The sequence below is a fragment of the Anas platyrhynchos genome, chromosome 2 (assembly GCF_047663525.1).
Source record: "Anas platyrhynchos isolate ZD024472 breed Pekin duck chromosome 2, IASCAAS_PekinDuck_T2T, whole genome shotgun sequence".
Taxonomy (NCBI): domain Eukaryota; kingdom Metazoa; phylum Chordata; class Aves; order Anseriformes; family Anatidae; genus Anas; species Anas platyrhynchos.
In genome coordinates, this window is record NC_092588.1 from 150,169,776 (window position 1) to 150,192,687 (window position 22,912).

The window sequence follows — 22,912 nt, forward strand, 5'->3', positions numbered from 1 at the left end:
GTATTAAAACCGAGAAGAATAGAATTCTTAAAGATCTTTTTTTTTTCCACACCTTGCTTATAAGAGGTTATGTATATTCTTAGTTTTCATTATTTTGTTAAAAAGCATAGCCTAGGATCTTTTAGAATTAATATTTAGCATTTTTAATTTAAAACTTCTGCAAAACAATTTTGTTTCACATGTAAAGTAAATACAGGGTTTCTGTACATTTATTACTTGTTTCTGCTAGAACATTAGGCAGGTCAAGTTGAAAGGGCTTTGTGTATGCTCATCTACCAGTTTTAATAAACAACATTTTTCTTGGTTTAATTTCTCTTCATTTTCTTAATAATTGTACTATGGAAGTGTTTATTCTTTCTTACATTTTTTAAATTCTGAAAATAATTGTGCCACTCTTGTTTCTGGACTAGGTCAGGTGATATCCATTTGAATTTGTCAAGCAAAAGATTTTGAAAAGACTGGAAATGTCAGGCCTATTTCTTTAACGTTATTTTTGGAATTATGTAAGTCTGGGACTCGGTTTAAAAAAAAAAAAACAAACTCATGAATATATAGTAATGAAATCATGTGTGTGTGTGTATATATACTTATTTATATATATATATATATATATATAAACTAGAAAGTTGGAATTTCCCTCAGATCCCAGGTTCCTGTTGAGCAAGTTTGAGGTGACTGTGACTGGGGAAGGACAACTGTATTTTAGATAGGAAGCTACTTTCATTTACTTTGGACTGAAAATTTTCATTTTATAGTACGCCTGGTACCAGCTGGATGTGAACAATGCACATGCCACAGTTGGTGGCTGAACTAGGGCTGCCTGAAGATTATTGCATGAAATGGGTATTTTAATGAACAGCAGTATCCTAACTCCAGGCAGCTTGGAGGTGGAGTGGCTCATCTTTACAAGGAATGAACATAACACCGAGGTGCATGTTGGCTGTCCCTTAACTGGGAAACCCAGTGTAGGTCCTTTGCCTGTGACTATCTGCCTTGAGGTGGCTGCTTTTTGCCTTAAATTCCACTTTTGCAAATAGTAGCAACAGATGGTGGACGTCATGCTTTTGCCTGGGTGAGATAATGATTGTGTCGTGCAGTTGTGTAGGGTTTTATTGGTGTGGGAGACATTTTTGCCCTGTGCACCATCAGCAGAGCCACTCCTGGGAGGCTTTGTCCCCAGTCAGCAGGAGTGAGTCCTTCACCAGTCTGTGCTGGCCCGACAGCAGCCAACTCTCATGCGTGGGGACTCCTTTCCTGGGGCCCTGTGGTGTCTTCTCTGGCAGGGTTCAAAACTCTGCTCCTGGAGAAACAGAATACAAGGGGAAAAGATTCAATACTGACCATCTTCCAGGCTGGTTTTAGTGTCACACTCTCCTATCCTCTTACTCCCTACCAGGGTGTATACAGTGTTTCTTCTCCAAAAACAAATATTTTGGTAAACCACATGGTAAGGTGTCTGTGGGGTTCATTTCCAAAGAGGCACAATGCCTCCTCAGTTGAGAGGAGAGTTTCTTACTCTTCTCTTCAGGTTCAGAGACCCCATCTAACAAAGCAGCATGGTAAGACTGGCTCTCTGTCCATGAGTTGTTGTCCATTAGGCACAACAACTCTATTGATGCCCTTCATTCAATTTGGATAAACTACATTTATGCCGTGATGTGGTTCATTCACAAGTGGACTGTATGGATCTGAAAATCCATTTCTTGTACCTTAGGAAATAATTGCTGCTTTGTGCTTCTCTGTATCTCTGTGAGGACAACCAAGTATTAGAAACACTTTAAAACCTTGTTGGAAGAGGTCCAGGGTTTTTCTGAGAATACTCTTTATGGTTTGTTTAAGGTTATCAATTATGTTTCAAATAAAAAGCTCTCTACAGATGATCATTGTGCTGTACTTTGAACTCATTTAACTGGACATTATTTACAGAATATTTATCTTGGTTATGGCAGTTTTTGTCACACAGCGATATTACTTTTCCATTATATATTGCATGTGACCGCCACATAAGTTTGATAATAAATGTTGGGAAATAAAAAACAGAGTAAGTGCCTCAGTATGATAGCAATTCCCATGTGATGGGAAATAATGTCATAAACTTCAAATTACCTTTTAAATAAATGTTTACGTCCAACCCATCCATTAGATCATAGCCTGAAGGGTCAGGAGGATCATTTCTTCATATTTCACTGTATGCATTATGATTGCTTTTTTAGGTGTAAATGATGTTTTTAAATGAAGAATGGCACCAGAACTATATACAAACAAAGGCTAGACATTACAGAGTTGCTATATGGCAGAAATAGCCTCAGCCACTCTGCTAAATATAGAAGTGCAGCAGTAAACTGAATTCATTCTTAGAAAATATTTTTAATGGTGCAAGTGCTGAGACGATACAGAAATACGTCTGTTTGTGTCATTCATGCAGTATGCAGCTTTGACATTTTAGTCAAGTCTGAACTCTGATTGTGGTTTGGTAGATGGCTGTTTTGCTAAATGCTTATGAGAGTCAAGATTTTGGAGAAAGGGAAGAGCATACCTGAGTATGCAGAGAGGTGTATAAATTGTTTTCTATAACAATAGGTATGGGGGATAGTAATGGGGGTTTTAACCACTCAGGGCTTTGCGTGCCTGTGAAATGGTCCCACCTCAGTGCTCAGGGATGGTGTTTCTTGAGAGCACCAGGAGAGAAACACCCCACGTGTTGAAACCCCACTAGTCCCAAAGCCTTTCACAGGAGAGGGCCAGAACAGCCTGACACAAGGATGAAACAAACCCAAACCCTACATTTAGATACATACCTGACCTGAGTTGGACATCCCTAGTCCATGTGTCCTGAATGAATCCATTTGGACCCTCAAAACAAAACGTGTTGAAGCTTTTGTAGATGGTGGTGTAGATGGAGCTACATGAAAAACCCCAAGAGGGGGCAAGATGGTCAGGCTTAGCAGGGGGGTGGCTTTGATAAAGCTGTAGGTGTCCCTAGCATGTGGGTATAGGCAGGTTCCTCAGCCTGGGCTGGCTGGGACTGGGGGAAGGAAGAGTTGCCAAGGGCCATTAGACTAATCTAGAGATTAATTAAACAAAAAAATCTGTTTACAGGCAGGGAAAAAACCATTGTCTTGGTGATTTAAAACACCAATCAAGAAACTCAGTGGTGTTTTTGCTGCAACTCTGATTTGACCTTCCTGTTTACATTAAACATTTTTCTGGTGGTGTACAGTGACGTGCTTGCTTTGTTTAAGGTATTTGACAGTTACAACAGTTCTGGGAATAATTGTTCTAGTTGTATATATGTCAGGAAACAAATATGTTAATAAAGTTACTTTTTTCTTTAAACTTAAAATTTGTCATGCTTCTCAACCTTACCATCCTTCATGAGGACCATTAACGTTGAACTCTGGCTTGAAAACAAATTTTCTCAGTAGCATATTAAATAATTTGTCCAAAGCATTTTTAGTTGGAGGTTAATCTGATCTAGAACCAGTTGGTTATAATATTACTTCTTTTACAGCTTACATTTCCTAATATTAATTTCTTCGAGTTCACTTGTTCCCGATTCTTTTTTGTTAGCAGAGGTCTGTAATCCTTTCCACAGCAACCACTTGTAAAAGCAGAGGATTATGACTTGGGGCAGGATGTGAGCAGCAGGAACAGATCAACTTAAAAACAAAGATCCTGTCTGAGTATAAATGCTATTGTTAGTAGAGAGTTGGGGTGAGTCAAGTGGCAGGATGTCTATTAGAATAAGACAAATTCATATTTACGCCACATGGCATGCTAGCCAGAAGACACATCCTTTCAGCAGTTGTGTGATAGAGTACATATTTTTATACCTTTTACTTTTTGTAGTTTTGTCTAGTCCAGTAAACTATTCCCTCTGAGAATGGCTGGTATCTAAACATCTGAATAGCTTTTTGGTTTTCTGCAGATTTATTTTTCTGTCTAAAAAGTTTCCGTACTGTTATGCTTTTCCCAAAATCTGCTAAAATTACACTACCGCAAGGTCATTCCAAGGTTAGCAATAGCCATTTTGTGCTATTACTGTCTTTTCTGATGACGTGTGTGATCCTTCATAAAAAAGGAGAGGTTTTTTTTTCCTTGGCCCTATATTAAAAAAAAAAAACAAAAAACATTGTATTAATCATATTTTATGCTGATAGTTTAACTGACCTATTTAACACTGATATTCAAGGTTTGTTGTTGCTGTTTGTGTTTTCTAATACTTGGCCTAAAATAAAGTCGGTACATAACTAAGAAACTAAGGTACCAAGTGACAGAAAGCATTCAAGTGGAAGTGAGGAAAAAACCCTACATTTTGTAAATACAGAAAACTTCTACATAAGCACCTCTAATGGCAAATCAAACAGATGTTCTGGTAAAAGGCAGACAAATGGAAAATGTTTGGATGGGTCTTTAATCATTGCCACATTGAGGCAAGAGAAGTCTCAATGCTTGCTACTGAATGAATTAGGATCCCTCTTCAGTGTCCTAAAGTTTTCAAGGTCAAAAAAAAAAATACTCCTAAAGTTACATTTCTAACTCCCATATGAAAAAAAGATTTTATAGCAGTTGATATATGGAGTTTTTTAGATCATCCTACTGATGGCACTTGGGCTGTAACTGTATTATCAGTGAATACGAAAACAAAGGCTCCAGCATTTCAACAGTATGAATTCTTCAGACTGTATTATTTTGTTAGCCTGAGGCAAGAGGCTGTGCTCTTAGGATTCGTCTGTGCAGAATGAGTAATCCGAGACAAATGTGCAGCCACACCGCGTGTGCAATATGTCCAGATCCCATGGACTAGCCGCTCTTGCTGTGCAACACAGGCAGCCAAGTGTCTCTCATGGACAATAGACATATGTTAAAAATGATAATTTTATTATAGTCTCTGAGATTTTACCACACATAAGTGATTCTAAGAGCATTATAACAATCACAGCATAACTGTGGGTCTGTTTATTCCATTAGTCAGAATTTTGTACTGTAGGGAGTTGCTTTTGCCAGTAGGATTTTGTGTTACCTAACCGTAATTCTGTATTTTTAAGTGAATTCTATGCACGGGCACAAGTGAAAATATATATTCACAGTGCAATCCATTTTGGTGTTTTTACATGGCTTGCATTAGAGTGTGTGATAGCTTGAATTTTCTTTCTTTGCCAAAGCTGCTTAAACAATACAATGACAGATTTCTGTTTTTATTCTTCATTAATGTCATTCTTCATCCTCTCTGCCCCACATCAGGGAGGAAGCGTTGTGAGTTTGCTATTTTAATGAAGAGAAATGATGCATCTATCAACTGGAATTTATAGAGTAGGGCACATCAATTCAGTTGCCTTGAGCTTGCTGAGTTTGCATATTCCAGGCCAAGCAGTGCTCTCGATTACTCCTGTGCAACCCCATTAACTTCAGTAGGTTGCACAGTTCAAAAGTGGCTGTGCTGATTGCAGGGCGGTGGTAGGGGAAAAAGGGAGATCTGTTGGGAATGTCAAGCTCCAGAATATTATTTTTTGTTATCATGAAAGGCAATGGGCACACAGTTGTAATTAAACTTTTGAAAGGTTAGGAGAGCCAGCATGTAGTAATTTCATTGAGAATTTAATCTTTGTAGATGTACAGAACAGAACAGACAGCCTCCCAAAAATCACTGCGGTGAGGGGGAAAACACTTCCAGCCCTGGAAACATATTGTAAATCATATGTCTTCAGCAGAGTGTATCCTGTAATTACTCTTAACCGTAGGTTGTTTCTTCCTTTCTCTCTCTAGGAGCTATGCCGTCAGCGCATGGCAGTGAAGACATCTGATCGCCCGGAGCCGCTGCACGCCTCTCGAATCAATAGTGTTTCTTCACAATTTAGCGATGGGCCCATTCCCAGCCCCTCGGCCCGCAGCAGCACCTCATCCTGGTGCGAGGAGCCTGTCCAGTCCAACATGGACATCTCCACCGGCCACATGATCTTGGTAAGGTGGTTTTTCTTCACGGCACGTACAATGTTGTCAGAATGTGAGATGCCTGCTCAGCTTATGGCAAGAGTTAACTTTTAAGGGAACGGAAGCTGTCTGTTCACACATCAAAAGTGTTCCTGAGCTTCACTGGTAAGCTTAGCCTTGTATAATTAAAACTAAGAGGATTTTTATTTCCATTTCTTTCTCATTATATTGTTTATTTTTCTCTCTGGGGAATATTCTTTTATCTCAGACATACAAATTATTTGTGTGCTTGCTTTAAAAAAGATAAGTCACGCTTTGTCCTTTTGTGCTATTAATTTATGGTTAACTCAGCTTGGACAACTGAAGAAAATTGCTGAATTTCTGATCAGCTTCTTTTTCTTGTGTGTCGTTATTGTGTGGAGGTATCTAAGCTGAGAATGCAACAGAATATTAGCAATACGGACCGTTTTTTTTTCATTACTGTTTGAATGGAGAGGGACCTGAATTTTGAGACTAGCCTGATTTTAGTTATCCTTATCAGGATTTCTTCCAAGCTGTATCTCTTTTATGTTTGAAATGATACAAATACCTTCTATTAATGGAGTCTGCATTGGAAAACTTGGGTTACTTCCAAACATGACTTGCAATTGGTATCAGTGTAGAAGATTGACACATGAAGATCTGACTGTATGTATGCAACAGCGTTAGCAGCCCAGGACAGAGTCTAGTGGTTGGGACTTAATGTTTGCTTCTGTCTCTCTGTCACTCTTAGCATCCTGCTGGGAGAGCTGGGGAGCAGTCCCCTGGGTTTTGTGCCTTATTTTCCTCCTCCTTTAATTATTTGCTGTCTTTGTAGACTACATTGAAATCGGCTGAGAAGAAGCTAGGTGATGGTGAAGATAATAAGTCAGGTGTTATTTTGCTTTCCATATTTGATTTCTGCAACTTATTAGTAGTACTGACCTCATGTAAGCACCCTTTCCAGTTGGTAGCATTGCCATGCTTTTGGAAACTTCCCTATTGTATTTATGCAATTCTGAAGATTTACAAGTGGTATTTCTGAGAAGGAAGGTTCTCTCCATGATTCCATACTTTTGGATCATACTTCTTCGACTTCTTTCTCTTTTTCTGGATTTATTTTTGGAAGTACAGTTTTCTCAGATACTCTTTGAGTTCTTTTAAGCCACCTCACCTAATGGAAGATGGAATGAAGTCAGGTAAAACCCAAAGAGCTAATTTGACTCCAGCTACATTACTACATTACTGACCTTCTTCAGCCTTGGTCAGGTCAGCTATAAAACTGAGCAAAAGCAGGACAGGTTTGAAAACCAGACTCCATACCAGTGTGTCACCCTGAGTAAATACTTCTTCCCTTGCCCAGTCTTTTCCCCCCAAAGAGTTAATTAAATCTTGTATTATTAAACACTGATACACAAGCATGTTTTGGAAGGGGAGCTGCCAAGGCAGAAAATTATATGTCACAGTTTCTGCTGTCCCACTTTTGCCTAACTAGTACAAAATAAACTTGAGTTTCATTTCATAGTTAACTGAAATGCTTGAGAAAAAAAAAAAAGTACTCTGCTAATCTACTTTAGAAGTAGATTATTAGAGAAGTACTCTAGTAATCTAAAAGTACTCTAATTGTCCAACCTGAAAATAAATACAAATTCCTGTGGTAAGGTTCTGAGGCAGTATATTTCTATGAAAATAAAAGCAAAATTTCCTATATAGATGGAAATATGCACTTGATATTTCCAAACAAATCCTACTAGTTTAAATTGAGCAAATTTATTTTTGATTATATTATTATGAAAATCTTTTTAAAAATAACAATATCAAATTTAAAGGAGAGAAAATTGCATATGGGAACCACTTATTCTAGATATGTAAATTCCTGCAAAATTTCAAGAAAGAATTTTTTCTTCTGTCTGTGAATAAACTTTAGAAAAGGATGAGGTTGGACAAGATCATTCTTATGGTGTTCAGTGTCCATAATTCAGCCAATCCTATTTAACCCTGAATGAACTCATACATATGTTAGTGATCTAGCAGCATATGTTATTTCTTAGGTGGTGAGGGTTCAGTGAAGGGTAACAGAAACACTGTAGTGTCTTGAGAGTACAAACCACACAGAGAGAATAAAAATAGTTAATTTGTTTAGTCTAAACTGAACAAACAAAAATCAGTGATTCAGGGGAGTCTGCATATTGTGCTTTGAAATATGGGATGGGGAAAAATTGTTCTTAATGGACACAGATGATACAATTAGGAAGAAAATATGGGTTAGAGTCTAAAGGATGCATTTAGCTTGGATATCAGGGCAAGCCTAATAGGAGGGTCAGGCAGGCAGTGGGGTTGTTTACTTAAGGGAAGTAGTTAAACCATAAAATCAAGATTTGATGAAGGCGAAGCTAGGCTAGGTTTACACGGGAAGATCAGCATCATGCAGCTACAGCACTAGGGCAGATGATTGGACTTGATCAGAATTGCTCATGTTTTGTGTCACTGTGGGTCACACTGAAACCGGAGAGCTGACCCAATTTATGTTTTGCTCAAAAATAAAGACATGTATCTGTAATATTTATTTGCCTGAATTTTTCTCCCTCTGGAGACACAGTAGCTTGTTGAACTTCAGCAGTAGAAAAGGCTTGCCTGAGATGAGCTTTTTCTCCATTTGTCCTGCAGCTACAAGTCAAGGGGAGCGAGGGGTCCCACTTTGCAACTTTTAGATCATTCAGTGCAAGGACTTTTCCAGTTCTTCCTATTTCCTGCTGCCAAAATCCTCTTACCTTTTGAATTTTTATGGATATTTTTCATGAAAGATATCTCAACGCCTAAAAAAAGCAACAAGATATATTAGCAAGGGGCCCAGTAAGAATGGCAAATGCCATCTGCTTTGCAGGGTAAATGCACTTATAGCTCTGTAAATGTGTTTTTCAGCTCCACAGTGTGCAGAGAATCAGCAGTTAGCTGAGTTAGGGCTCCTCAGTCTTTATTGTTCATAGGTGCCAAGGCCTCCCCAGAGAACGTGAAACAATGGATTACTGTATAAAGTGGAAGCAGGAAATATTTTATTTTGATATATAAACAGAATAATCCTTTAATGGAAATAACTTGGAAGAAATCTATCTACAACTGCCGAATGACTCCATGTAATCCCTTTCTTGCCCACAGGTACTGTTGGTCAGAAATGCTTCTGTAAAGCCGATTTAGTTTGCTGGAAAGAGCCAGCAGATTGTACCTGAGATGTCCAAAACGCACGAACCTTTGATTTGTTGGAGTTGGTGGTGGGCCACGGGTAGTGTTTTCTTAGAGGACTGGCTACCTTAGGTTAGCCAAACATTTATAGTACTTAAGGTCTGGAGAAACCAGCAACCTTCCAAGCCCATGTGCCTGTGGGGCAGTCTCCTCACTTAGACTCAAGTCAGTCTTTCAAAGAAAAAAATCTGCATTTCTGACAGTTTCCTATACAGCAAAGACAATATCTCCGTACTGCTGACAGTAGCATGAGGTAGTTTATACTATTGGCAGTAGAAAGTAGGGAGGACTCAGGAGGCCCAGAAGGACGGTGATAACAACATTCAGAGCTTTTTTTTCCTTTTTCACGTTCTTTTTCCTCATATTTGCAGCAGGAGGATGGCCCATATGGCACTTTCTGATTCCATCATCTTTCTAAAAGATCCAAGCACTTTGGAAAGTGTAATTAGAGGAGCATGTTTTATGCAGTCATGTTTGTGGCACTGACTGGCTGGTTTCAGCATCAACAACAGCAAAGATGTGACCTCATTTCAATCACCATTGGTTTTGCATGAAAATAATTGTTCTTCAGAAGGTCAGAGCAAGGGAAGGAATAGAAACTCAGAATTGGATATCCATCCACTTTATTTCCATATGTACATCTATATTGCAAGTGCCAAGAGAAGCCTAATAACATGCCACACTGCCACTGTAGTCCAGCAAAAGGACCGGGGGGGTTGAAGGTGTCCAGGAGAGATTTAGTCTACTTGGCTTGGGCTCCTAATTGATACCTACAGTTTAGGCACTTTCTGAAGAGGTGTTTTTGACTTGATTCCATAAATTCACTTTCTAGTTGGTGAAGAGAGTGGGTGGCTATGAAAGTCTCCAGAGAACTAGGCAGACAGAGGTTTTCTCTTTGGAGGCCTCCCGTTCTGCTTCCACTATCCCACTGACATAGGCAACTTACAGAATCACAGTGTTTGAGGTTGGAAGGGAACTCTGGAGGTCACCCTTTCCAACCCCCCTACTCAAGCCCGGACACCTAGATCCAGTTGCCCAGGACCATGTCCAGATGGCTTTTCAATGTCTCCAAGGATCTCCAGCTTAGATTGAGGAGTCTCTTTTTTCATGCTCAAGCACAAGTTCAGCACAAGTTAGGGAGGTTGTGTCCCACATCTGCTTGATTCCATGCTTGTTTGCTTGAAATAATTATAATCTTTTTTCTTTTTTCTTTTTTTTTTCTTTTTTTTTTTTTTAAATGAAGAACTGTGCTGCAAAAAGGGAATGCATGCTTTTGGCAACATTCTGAGTTAATTCTCTGAGTACCATTATATGAGAGGGAATTTGCAGAAGCAGAACTTACTTCCTGTGTGTTTTTTTTTATTATTTTTCCCTTGTAAAAAAAGACATGCAACATTTGAAACATTGTACATAAACAAGAGTTTCAGAAAGTGTGAATTTCCAAAAGACCCTTTTTGGTAGTAGTTTAAGGTGGAAGTCTGAGGAGTCCTCTCTGAGGGTATAAAGCTGGTAAACTGTCTGCGATAGTTTTTTCATACTCTACTTTTCGGAAGGAGAAGAAAGTACTGTAATGGGGCTGAATGAGGTAGTGGGAGCAAATGAACTAGAGGCTGAAATCAAGGGCCTTGTGTGGAGGAGGTGTAAGGCCACTTGATCCTCTTGCCCTTGGCAATATGCTTACAAAAAAACAAAAAACAAAAAAACAAAAGGACCTTCCCCATAGAGAAGGAAAGGATGGCCTCATATAAGAACTTCTTGTCAAAGGAGAGTCACCTTTTGGCCTTTGAGCACATCCTGGGACACAATCCCATCCAGGGGGACATGGGACAGAGACCTGCAGCTGGGAAACCAATCATACCCAAGATGTTGGATTTTGCATCCGGTTCCATTGTTATGCTTAATCAATGGAAGACTTGCTGTGGGACTGAGAAGGATGACAAGGAGGGAATAGTTTCCAAGGTTGCACCTGGGGCTTTTTGATAACATTGGTATCTTATAGTCTCTGCATGATAACTTTTAGATGGTTAAAAGCAATTTTCCCCTCACTCTCGTTTTTTAAAATAAATCTTGTTTGAAAATGAACTCTGTGGGGTAGCTGCTATAGATTTTCTTTTAATTGAATGTGGAAGAGTGTGGAGTTGTGTGATACAAGATGCATTCTAACAAGAAAAAAGTGCATGTTAAATCCTCCACTACAGTTTGTTGAAATTCCTCGATTTTACTCCTAAAGATGTAATAAAAGCATGAGCAAAAGGCATCTAAGTGCACTTCTCTAAATAAAGAGACAAATTTCAGGATGTGAGCACTATGCTAGATGCAGGTGTACTTTCCACCTTCAATTTAATCCCTATGCACACAAAACATTTCCTGAGTGAAGGAGCATGATGAACAGTATGCAAGCACACTGCACTGCCTGGGGACACATGCTGCAGGCGTGATTAATGCTGGCGGAGACAAAGGTGAGGAGTACAGGTAGGGAAAACAAGGTCTTTGTCACAATTATGGCATGCTTGATTATTTAGTGTTTTTGTTTGATTGTTTTCTATTTTTATTTTTTTTCCTTCTACCACCATTATTTTCGCTGTAATTCTTCATGAATTCAAAGACTATAAATACCATGTTTAAAAAAGCTTCTGACTGAGAAAACAAACAAATAAAAATCCTCCCTCACATGAGAAAAGAGAAAAGTCAGTGGCAAAGTTTAGTTAAAAGCATGAACTCCTTACACATGTGCTAAGTGGATCTGAATCCCAGTTTATTTTTCAATTCCACCAGTATAAATAGTTGTAGTAGTCTCACAAAATGCAAGTCTCAAGAAGGCTTTGGACCTAAAAGCCATTTCATCACGGACAGTCAGACTAGAGAAGCCATGTGGGAAAAAGCTGTTGTGCATATAGCATTACTCAGTGACAAGATAGCCAATATCCCCCAAAGACATAAATACTGTGGATGGGAAAATCTTTACCCCTCACCCTGAGTTGTCATGTTTTTAGGAACAAGCAGAGCTGGTTGCCTCCTGAAAGATTTTTTGCTGATGAAATGGCATTTATCCTTTCATTTCCATTTTTTTCCTCCCTCACTTTTTAAATCATTTGGAGACATTTGCTTCTGTTTGTTTAAAGCCAGGACTTGAGATACAGGAACAAAGAAAAGCTACAAAGAAAAGTATAAAAAGTCTTCTTGCATAGAAAAACAACTTAACTAATAGAACCATAAATCTAATAAATGGATGTATGTTGTACATAGATTTCTTCAATAAAACTCAGAAAACATATTCATGAACACGTTACCCTTTGGTTCTTCCATTTTTATTTGTTTCATGTTCAGTTGCCTCCCTTTTTCTACATTGTTGAATGGTCCTTAGGAAATGACAATTACAGAGTCAGTGTTAAGTCAAGAAAAACATTAATCTTGAATACTGTACAAAATTAATTTCAAAATCTCTTTTTTTCCCTAAATTTCTCCCTGTTGGTTATTTTTCCCAAATGTATTCATGATTAGCAATAACTTGCCAAATTTCTGTGAATACATCTTCGTCTGGTGCTTGACAGTGAGGTGTTTATTTCAGCTCTGTACAAGCTGCTTTGGTTGAACACTTTTAGCTATCATGTACCTTCCCGTTCCATAAGGAAAAAAAAAAAAAAGGCTTTTAGTAGAAAGATGAAGAAAGCATCTCTATTAACATTCTAGAGTGCTAATGTTAAAAGTGTGACATTGGGAGAAATATTTGATACTGAACTAGCTTTTGCAGCTATGTGCACAAAGTAAAAGAGGATCGTAGCCACAGCTGACACAAAACCTGGTGGCTACCTGATTTCTTTTCTCTCAGGTTCTCTCAATTTCTAGTGAAGGTCCAACTGGTGTCAAGACAAGACTAGTACCAGTTGTAGCAAGCAGCAAAAGAGGTGATAAGAGGTTGTTGAAGAAGATTTGCTTTTTGATTCTTCAGATTGAAAACAAGGGATGTTCCTTGGTCCACAGCTGCTGTTAAAGTCTCACTAGGGATAAAAAACAGAGATGAACACTCGTCAAGGAGGCTACTGGTCTTTTCTTTTGTTTCCAGACTTGTCCAAAGTAACAAAATATTTTTCTCTGTATTTGTCCTATTCTATCAAGTCATTGTTAACACAGTGTAGCAGATATAGCAGTTGATCATATTTTGTATCTAACAGGTGGAAATGCCTATTTATAAGGAAAAGGGCACTAAAAAGAAGGTGGCTCAGAAGGATTTCTCAGGCAGGAGTCCTGAGATGATAATACAAGTTATATATTTCTGAGCTGGTAGCAGAGTTCAGGCATTGAAAGGAAGTGAATTTTGACTCATTGTGGGATAATGAAAGGGCTCATGCAGGTTGCATAGATGGTGCACCATTAAGATCAAACAACGTGTGGTAAATGGGACTAAACTTCAGATCTTCTGAAAATACATAACAGTTTGGGATGAAACTGCAGTTAGTGTAATGGTACTTATAAGGAAGAGATATCATTTGGGGGAATGGTTTTAAAATGAAAACAGGGAGATTTAGATTAGTGGTTAGGAAGAAATTCTTCACTCAAAGGATAGTGAGGCACTGGAAAAGGTTGCTCAGAAAAGCTGTGGATGCCCCATCCCTGGAGGTGTTCAAGGCCACGCTGGATGAGGCCCTGGGCAATCTGATCTACTGGGTGGCATCCCTGCCCATGGCAGGGGGTTGGAACTCAATGGTCTTTAAGGTCCTTTCCAACCCAAACTGTTCTATGATTCTGTGATATCATATTGGCACTGTGTCTTTGCACTAACATACCAGTTGCGGTTTAAGCTACCCAGGAACTCTCCAGTGGTATCTTGAAGATCTCCTTCTCTTCTTGTGGGCTATACCAGCAGAAGTTATTGGAAATGCTCTGGTTAAGATGCTGCTAAAGACACCTTAATCCATTGACTCAAGATTCTTTTTATGCTCATTTTCAGGGCAAGATTAAAAATATATATATATACTTCACTTTATGAAACTCTTTCTGGGATAAAGCCTTCATTTGGCAGTGTTTTGTAAGTGAGGTATCTGAATTTGGGTGATATTTTGAAAATTTAATGTGTAGGACACAGGCAAACTGCTCTTGTGACGATCAAATTTTACATATGCACCCACGACACAGCTGTGGGAAATTTTTTAAATAAGGAGATAAACATTAAAATAATCTGTGAAGTATGGTTATGGATGACATAGTATTTGTGCTTTATAAGAGAGTACTGTGTTATTTTTTGGTCAAAAACAGATAAAGTGGAAGGCTATTAACCTCAAATATTCCATCATCCTTAGCATGTCTTTATAAAACACATACTTTTGCTATAAATTTCTCTCTTTTATGTAAGTCTTTTTGTTTGTTTGTTTCAAGTTGGGTTAATATCTCCTCATTTTATCTAGTTGATAGCTCTCCCTCTATGGTGTCCCATCTCTCTCATCCTCTTGTCCTAAAACTGTGTGCTGGTGCTTCATGAGGTTGCCCAGCTGGCCAAAAGAAAACAGATCAACGATGGGAAGAACTAAGCGTTGCCTCTTGTTTCTGGCTGCTTGCTGTACCATTTCACTGAACTAAGAATAGAAAGGGGGGGGTGAAAAAGCTCTCACAAGCATCACCTCCTTCAAGCGTGACTTGTTACTGCTCTGGGAATTATTCCCTGCCCTTTTCTTACTGGAATAGCTACGAGGGCTGGCACCAAGGTACTAAAATGTTTCTGTCCTCAGTCTGGTTAGTAGTAAATCCACTAAGGTCTGTTAAAGACAGTTGGTTTCTAGATTCGGCATGTCTTTAAAAAACATTTCTCTGACCATGTATCACAACTGTATTACTTTAATTATGTAAAGGTTTTCCTACTTTTGACCTGGCTGTTTGTACTATCAAAAGCATTCCCATGAACATCCAATAACCCTAATGTGCAGAGCAACTAAGCTCCTGTAGCTGTTACAGTGCAGTGAACTGAAGTAGGCACCTGTACTTATTTGATTAAATACATGCATATGCAACTCAGTCCTTTAAAGAAAACAATAAAATAAAATGTCTCCTTACTGGATGCAATATAGTTAGACTCTGAGATTGAAGAGAATCTGGTCATTACAAAGACATTTTTGCTTTAAAAGATTCTGAATGTGAGAATACAAATAGTCAGTTAATTAGTACTGACTAGTTCTTACATTCTTTTCTTATTTAATTTCAGTGAATCTTAGCTAGTTAAAAAAATAAACACCAAAAAAAAACACTGAAGGAGCAACAAGACATACCATAAGTTGTGTTGTTGCTGTCATCCAAATTCACAGAAAGAAGAAAACATATTGAAGAAATTTGATAAGACCAGGTGGTCTGAGTGAATAATTTTCCTTTCATTAACATATTCCCCTTATTAACTCTGTAATTAATTGTACATAGCTAAGGAAAGCTATGGAAATTGCATTTTGAGATGTATCAAAGCTGACTTTATGCTTCAGACTTCCATGCAATTTACTATTAATGAAGCAAGAGATGGAGGCCCCAAATCTATAATTATTACTTACTATTTGAATGACAAGCAAAGAATTTTATCAGCACAGTTTCAAATGAAAGGGGATTAACAGCTAATGTTGAAATTGTTAATCTTTCTTATTAAAATAATTTTGACGAGAGTGTTTAGCCTGAAAGAGGTTTCTGGAACATCATTTACCATTAAAACAGCTATTTTCTGAAGCTCAGTATGAATTTGTCTAAGTTTGACAGCAGGGTGCAAATATTTTTTAAATGAATGAATATTTTATGGGAGCTAAGGCTGTTCATGTGTGAGCTGATGCCGAGCTGCTTGCTGTGTGCATATTCCTGGAATGTGTAGCAGGGTGGTAGTACAATATCCATCTTACAAAAGTAAAGATGTCGACGGAGATAACAATAGGAAAAAAAAAAAAACATAGCACAGCATCTGAGTACTGAAATTGTGCCCCAGGCTGCATCTGCACAGTGCTGATTAGCAGGTGGGAGCTGCGTCAAAATTGGGCCCCAGATCTTGGTGATATTTTAATGTGACAAAAAAAGCCTATAATTATTGTCTGGTAACATAGTTATTTCATGTTTAGATAGGCCCTCTTACTCCTTTGCATTGTGGTATATTTTCAATTTTCATATATTTTTACCATGGTCATGTACCTTAAGATGAGTATTCAGTAGTGGGCACTTGTAACCTACATATATGCTTGTGTACCAATATCATATACAGTAATTATATCCTCATAGAAATATAGATAAATATTCGTGAGCTGAGATATAATACACATAATGTGTATATCTTTAAAATATTAATGAAAACTACTTGACATTTCAAAAATTAAAACTTTTCTGTGAAGTCTGCAATTTTCATCTGTTACAGAAGCACACAGTTGAAGCTGACAAGGTTGTTGTCATTGCTCAGGATGAGGAAATTGTAAATATATAAGGATGTAAATGGTGAAAAGCAAAGGAGTGATTAGTTACAGAGTGTAATTTGCGGTGGTCTAAGCCACATGAGGACTGAAGAAGGTATATGTTAAACAACACTATTCATTTGCTTTCATCTCATTAAAGAAGAGCACTAATGTAAGAGATGTCACATGCATTTGACAGTGATAAATCTTACCAGCTGAATAGATAGAGATCACTTAAATGCTTTGATTAAGACACTATATGTGCAAGTAGATGGACGTTGCATAAAGGTACCATCAACACAACAACCCCCAAGTACCTGCTCTACCAGGAGGCTGCTCTGAGCTGTACCTCTCTGGGGACTTGTGGAACTTCTCCGGGCTCACTCAGAAAATGAAAGGTTACAGAGTGAACCTAGTGTCTGTAGTCCTATGAATGTTCGTTTGCAACATTCTTGCAGTGATATGGTAGCAGGAAGCACTATAGGCTGTATCTACACTTCATTCATCAGGCAAAATCAAAGGGTGTTTAGCTTAAACATAGAAGTTGTTAAACAGCACGCAGTAACATTACCTGAATAAGCACTTTCTTTATAAGAGCATGTTTTGTATATAATATCATTGCATGTTGGGTCCAGGACATAAAGATTTCTTCTTAATCTGTAAAAATCCTAACACTCCCTGTAGACCACAATATGTGGTCTTGGTACAGCTTGGTAGGCTGTAGTTAAGAGGCAAAATTTGTCAAGGATGAACTTATTGCCAAATCCTAAATCAAAACCTTCCTAAACACAGGAGTATTTCTGATGCATTCTGTATTTATCTATTGCTTTCCTTTAGTAGAAAGGCACCCAGAAGAACTGATTTTTTTAACCACAAGTGCCACAGAGAAGCAGGAACATAAAATCCCTGGGCTGATGGCCAATGACCAATGACTTAGTACATGTGTATCTTAACAACTGAATTTTGGGAAACTTTGTCCTTCAGGTAGGATTTGGGAGCCTGAAATGAGAAATTTTGATTAAAGCCACTGGGAGCCTTTCAACTAACTTCAGTAACCAAAATAATAATAAGCTGACTCTTACATAGCACTTTTGATCAGTAGGTTCAAAGCTCTTTTTAAAGGTCAGTATCATTATCCTGTCTCTTTATTCTAGGAAGCACAGGCACGGATAAGAAACTGTCTGACCACGACTAACCTTAAGGTCAGAAGCAGAGCCAGGAGTAGACCACCATTCTCTGGTGTTACAATGCTCTGCTCTCACAGCTAATCACATTGGCTCTAATAAACAAGGGATCATATCGAAGGGTAATATTTTTGCCCTTTTTTGTCCCTCATTAGTCTTTTTTAAAGACATGAAAGCATGACATAAAAGAATATGGGAGTTCTGCACCTGGGTTTGTCATGTTTGATTCCGCAAGTTTAGTTTTGGCCTCATTATCTAAGAGCAAACTATTCCATATTTGGAGAGCTGGCTGAAAGATATTAAATACACAGTGGAAACCTTATGAAAACCAAACCAATGATGTGCAGTCTATGGTTAGTTATCCCTGTGATGTAAAAGGATGCCATCTACTCATTTTTGGGTCTCTTCTAAATTTATAAGTGTTCTTGAAGAATGTATTTTCAATCTGCTAGATCATAGCCATTGCAGACATGCAAACACATACCACAAGTTTTTGGTTCTTTAATTTGCTTTTTCCTTCTGTTTAGCAGTAAGTAGTACTTGTGTTGTCTACTCAGAACTACTGGTGTCAGTGCTTTTTTCCTTGGTTCAGGAAGCAAAGTGTTCCAATGAAAAGGCACAGAACACAGGGAAATTTGAACTGTTACTGGTTATAAGCCAAATTAACTTCTTTCCATAGCATTTTTTGTTTGGTTTATGTTTGTTTGTTTTGTTTTTCTGATTTCCTTTCTTACCAGTACAATGCCTTCTTTCTTCTTTTTACATCTTTGTTGGCCTCTACAGCCATCTCTTGGCTTCTTTTTCTGTCCTCTTTCACATTGCATTTCCCTTATTATTTTCTTTTTGCCACTTTAAATATTCTCATTTGTAGATTAGACTAGTGTTCCTCAAACTTCTTTATGGTTTGGTCTCTTACTGGCTCACATGCTGTCAAGTAAACCCAAGAGTCCAAGGAGTAGGTAAGATGTCTTCAGCTTGCATACTTCTAAAGCTTTTCTATCACTACTTCACAGCCCCTTTTGAATGCTGTCATGAGAAAAATGCTTGAAAATCACTGAGCTAGGCCAACCTCAACTGAAAATCTCATGGAGCATAGATTAAAAGTAACCTAAAAGTGGGATATTTCCTGTACATTTGGGAGCTGAGTAGATACCAGCTACATCTTTCTCATGACCAGCATTGATTAGCCTCCTACTGCACGGTGGTTCAGCCATAGCCATGAGTGTGACATGGAAAGGGGAGAGCCAGGTGAGTCTTCTCCCACAGTTGTCTCTGAAAGTACTTCTGAAGAAAAAAGAGTTTCTTCGGTGCTTATTGTCCTCACTGGCAGTTACTCTAGTTGGGTTGCTTGTCTGCAGGTAGAAACTTTCCCCACACCACAAGAGGAGAGTCTGGGTCGCTGGCTGGTGAATGGCTGAGACTTCATCTGCCAATATAGCTACATGGGCTGAGAAATCTGTGGGTGGGAAAGCTTTGTCCTATGAAGAAAGGCTGAGAGAGCTGGGGATGTTCAACCTAGAGTAGAGAAGGCTCCGGGGAGACCTTGGTGTGGCCTTTCAGTGCTTAAAGGGGTCTTATAGAAAGGATGAAGAAGGACTCTTTGCTTAGGTAGATAATGATAGGACTAGGGGGAATGATCTTAAACTAAAAGAAGATAAATTTAGATTAGACATTAGGAAGAAACTCTTCATAGTAAGGGTAGTGAGGCACTGGCACAGGTTGTCCAGAGAAGCTGTGGCTGCCCCATCCCTGGAGGTGTTCAAGGCCATGATGGATGGTTCCCTGGGCAACCTGATGTAGTGGGTGGCATCCCTGTCCATGGCAGGGGCTTGGAACTAGGTGATTTTTAATGTGCCTTCCAACCCAAGCCATTCTATGATTCTATGACAGCAGTTTGCAAACATGGATCTTCCTAGGTCTGGGATGTAGTTCCAAACTGGTCTTTGAGTGCTAAGATTTGATCATTTGTGGAATTTGAAGTTTCCTGGCTCTGCCTGTTATGTGAGTTTTCTAAGAAAAAAAGCTGATTATCCAGTCTGTTCTTCCGCTGCTTTTTCTCACAGGTGACCATATGTTCACTTGCATTTGTGTATATTCTGCAGCTAGGCTGTGGATATAATATGGGTTGCAAGACTTCTTAGATGTTATATTACAGATTCTCAATTTTCACACAAACCTGTGTGCATTTATATATACAAACTCACATTACCAATTTTTATACCTTAAAAAAAAAAAAAGAAAAAAAAAAGAAAAAAGAAAGAAAAACTGAAAAGTAGAGGGATTCTCCTTTGTGAGTCATGATAGTCATAATTTGGTCCTGGAGGAATACTGTTTCACTTTTATTCACACATTTAAGAAGGGTATAAGAGTATCGCTCCTTATTCCTTTGCTCTAGAGGGGATGTTATATCCATAGAAATAACATTTTCCTTCCACCCTCGAGATGGCCACTGTCTAGTAGAGTCGTAATTTGCCCAACTGTCTATAAATCACATCATGTGCTGTATCACTTTGATGTACTTGGTCATGGTTGCATGGGTTTTCATACTCTCATTATCTCTGAAGAACTTGACCATGCTTGAAGAAAATACTATTTTTAAACATGACGTTTTCCGAATTCTATATTTATCTCCTGGTAATTTTTATATATAGTAAATGAAGATGACTGTACTAGTGCTCTGAAAAGAAACACAGACTTTAATTCATTAAAATCTAAATTTGCAAATACAGTATCCAACCGGGAACCCAAATTTAGATGCTTAATTGAGTTAGCAGAGCTTGTAGAGGAAGAAGGCAGGGAATTTGGTTTTGTGTTTTCAGCAAGGTAATTAGTATGTGTAGTAATATATTTTTAAAATTTTCTTTTCAGACTTACAACATCATTAACAGGCATATAAATAAATCAGATATGTCTTGGATTGTGGTATGATGTTCAAACCATTAATAAAAATATATACTGAAGAGACAATCTGAAAAGTAGGTTTAATGTATAAGAAGAGAATAAAAATTTCTTGTGAGATTGGAATTGGACATCCAATATTTATTGTAGTTCAAGGACTTGACTTTTTTGGTGGTGGCGGTGGTGGGTTTGTTTGTTTGTTTGTTTGGTGCAGTTTTTCTACTACATTTTATTCAACTGTATAGCTTGTGCTTTTGCTGTTTAACAAAACTACCAAAAGCTCTTCTCAAGATGCCCCATTTGAAGAATTCAGCTAATACTGTCCTTGCTGTCAGTTTGTACAGTGAAGAATTGTCTTTAATAGAGAGGTTTGGGTATTTGTTTTGAATTTATTTTTGGTTTTAAGAAATGTTATATCACATGCTGTGAAACAGCAGTATTTGACTATGGTCTAGCCCCCTATTTTTCAAAATAATATTCTTCTTTTATTTAAAGCTTATTAATTATTTAGGAGTTTTATTGTGAAATCTACTCCAAGAAGTACAGAAAGACTGGCAACTGATTTTGGCTAATTCATCTTTTACATTTTTATTACTTAGTTTGGCATGTCTTGTACAAATAGAATCTAATGTGCATAAATTATATTCCTGAATTTGTCAACCACTTAAACCTTCTGCTTCTAAACAAAACAACAAAATAAAATAATACAAAAGAGAACAACAACAACAAAAAATAAACAACTGTCATAATTCCATTAGAATTAGAACATTTGGTATGTTCTAGTTACCAAAATGTTATCAGATATGTATTCGTGAAGGCTGCATAACCTTTAGTTCTTTCTATAAACATGAGCACGAGAAAAGTAAAAACCAGTGGTCGAGACGACTGAGCTCTAAATTTCCCTACAACGTAGCTGTGTTAGAAGCATATTCTCTGACCCTGGGAAATTCACTTCAATGTTTCTGCCCTTTCATTTTCACATCTGTGAAGCATCGATGATACTTGCCTCCCCTGCAGAAGTAATGTGAGTACTTTCAGACAGCTGGACAGAAGGAGCTATAGAAATACGGAGACTGTAAGGGAGCAAATTATATTCCTTTTATGGTAATCATCTTCTCCTTTTTGTTGAGGTTTATTTAAAGCAAAGTAATTGCAGGGGTGAAACTTCGTAGGCATAATTTAGATTTCAAGAAAGGGTGTAAGGAGGAGGAGATGGAGGTGGTTGTATTTTAAGGCCCAGAAGACACCATTAAGTAGATGATAATCCTTGAGAAGGGTTTCTTTGTAGAGTGAATTTCTTTCCCTTCTGCTATATTTAGGAAAAGCTTCGTCAAGTATTTCATAATTAAGCTATTTTTTAAAATGTTTAATTTCTTAGCTATGTTTCATTTCAAACATATACCTGCTTCCATTATTCCCATCTTGAGCAATGTTTATGTCACATGTATTTTCCAAGGTTTCCTCCAGAGCTGAAAGCCTCCAGCAGTCCACACCAGGTTGTATCCATCCATTTCACTGGGATTTCATTGAGCACCTTTGGCAGCTGGGAGCTGTAAGAAAAGGGATTAGCAAGTGTTTGTCTGACACACAGTGATCCCAGCACCTGCTGATTGGATTGAAGTAATCCTTTTACGAGTTACAAAACTCTATTATCAGAGCATTAACAGAGGGGGAGGCAGTGATATATGCTACATCAAGGGTATATTAATTTAGGTAAACAGAACATAGGTTGCCATTTAATGTACTTGTGAATTACAGTTATTCTCACAAAAGTTGCACAGTAGTCATTTCATGCATAATGTCATACACTGCTCAGGCAAGGATGATATTTCTCTAGAAACCCAAGGGCAATTGTTTTGAATTATTTTAGATGGCATGCCTGAAGCATGACTGTGCGCTCTGCGTACATGCTTAGTTGTTTACAGCAATCTTTACATCTAAAAATACAAAGTTGAAACTTTGTAATGTCATTTTTTATTGTTGGCTGACATCACCATTGAAGGTTATTTATTTCCTAATAATACACCTGATTTGAAACATAATGAAATTTTTCTCAGCCAGACTGAGTAGTTGCCTTGTCAGACAATTGCCTCCCTCTATGTTTTTAGTTTTCCTTCATCACCTACCTTATTATATGTGATGTTAGTAGTGGTTTATGCCAAGCTACAAGTAAAGCTGCATAGTAGCTTTCAATACTTAATTAAAAAGGCTTCAAAATTACTCTTTTCACTGTTGTATTCA

The 22,912-nt window shown here is 38.0% G+C and overlaps 1 protein-coding gene across 2 annotated transcripts in view; it reads left to right on the forward strand.

The window, feature by feature from the left end:
* Nucleotides 1-22,912, forward strand: part of PTPRN2 (protein tyrosine phosphatase receptor type N2) — a 643,897-nt gene that overhangs the window by 552,101 nt on the left and 68,884 nt on the right. For both annotated transcript variants that reach the window (XM_027450443.3, XM_038174330.2), the window contains exon 14: nucleotides 5,767-5,961. In XM_027450443.3, coding sequence (XP_027306244.3) covers nucleotides 5,767-5,961 — 195 coding nt within the window. The remainder of the gene's footprint in view (nucleotides 1-5,766; nucleotides 5,962-22,912) is intronic.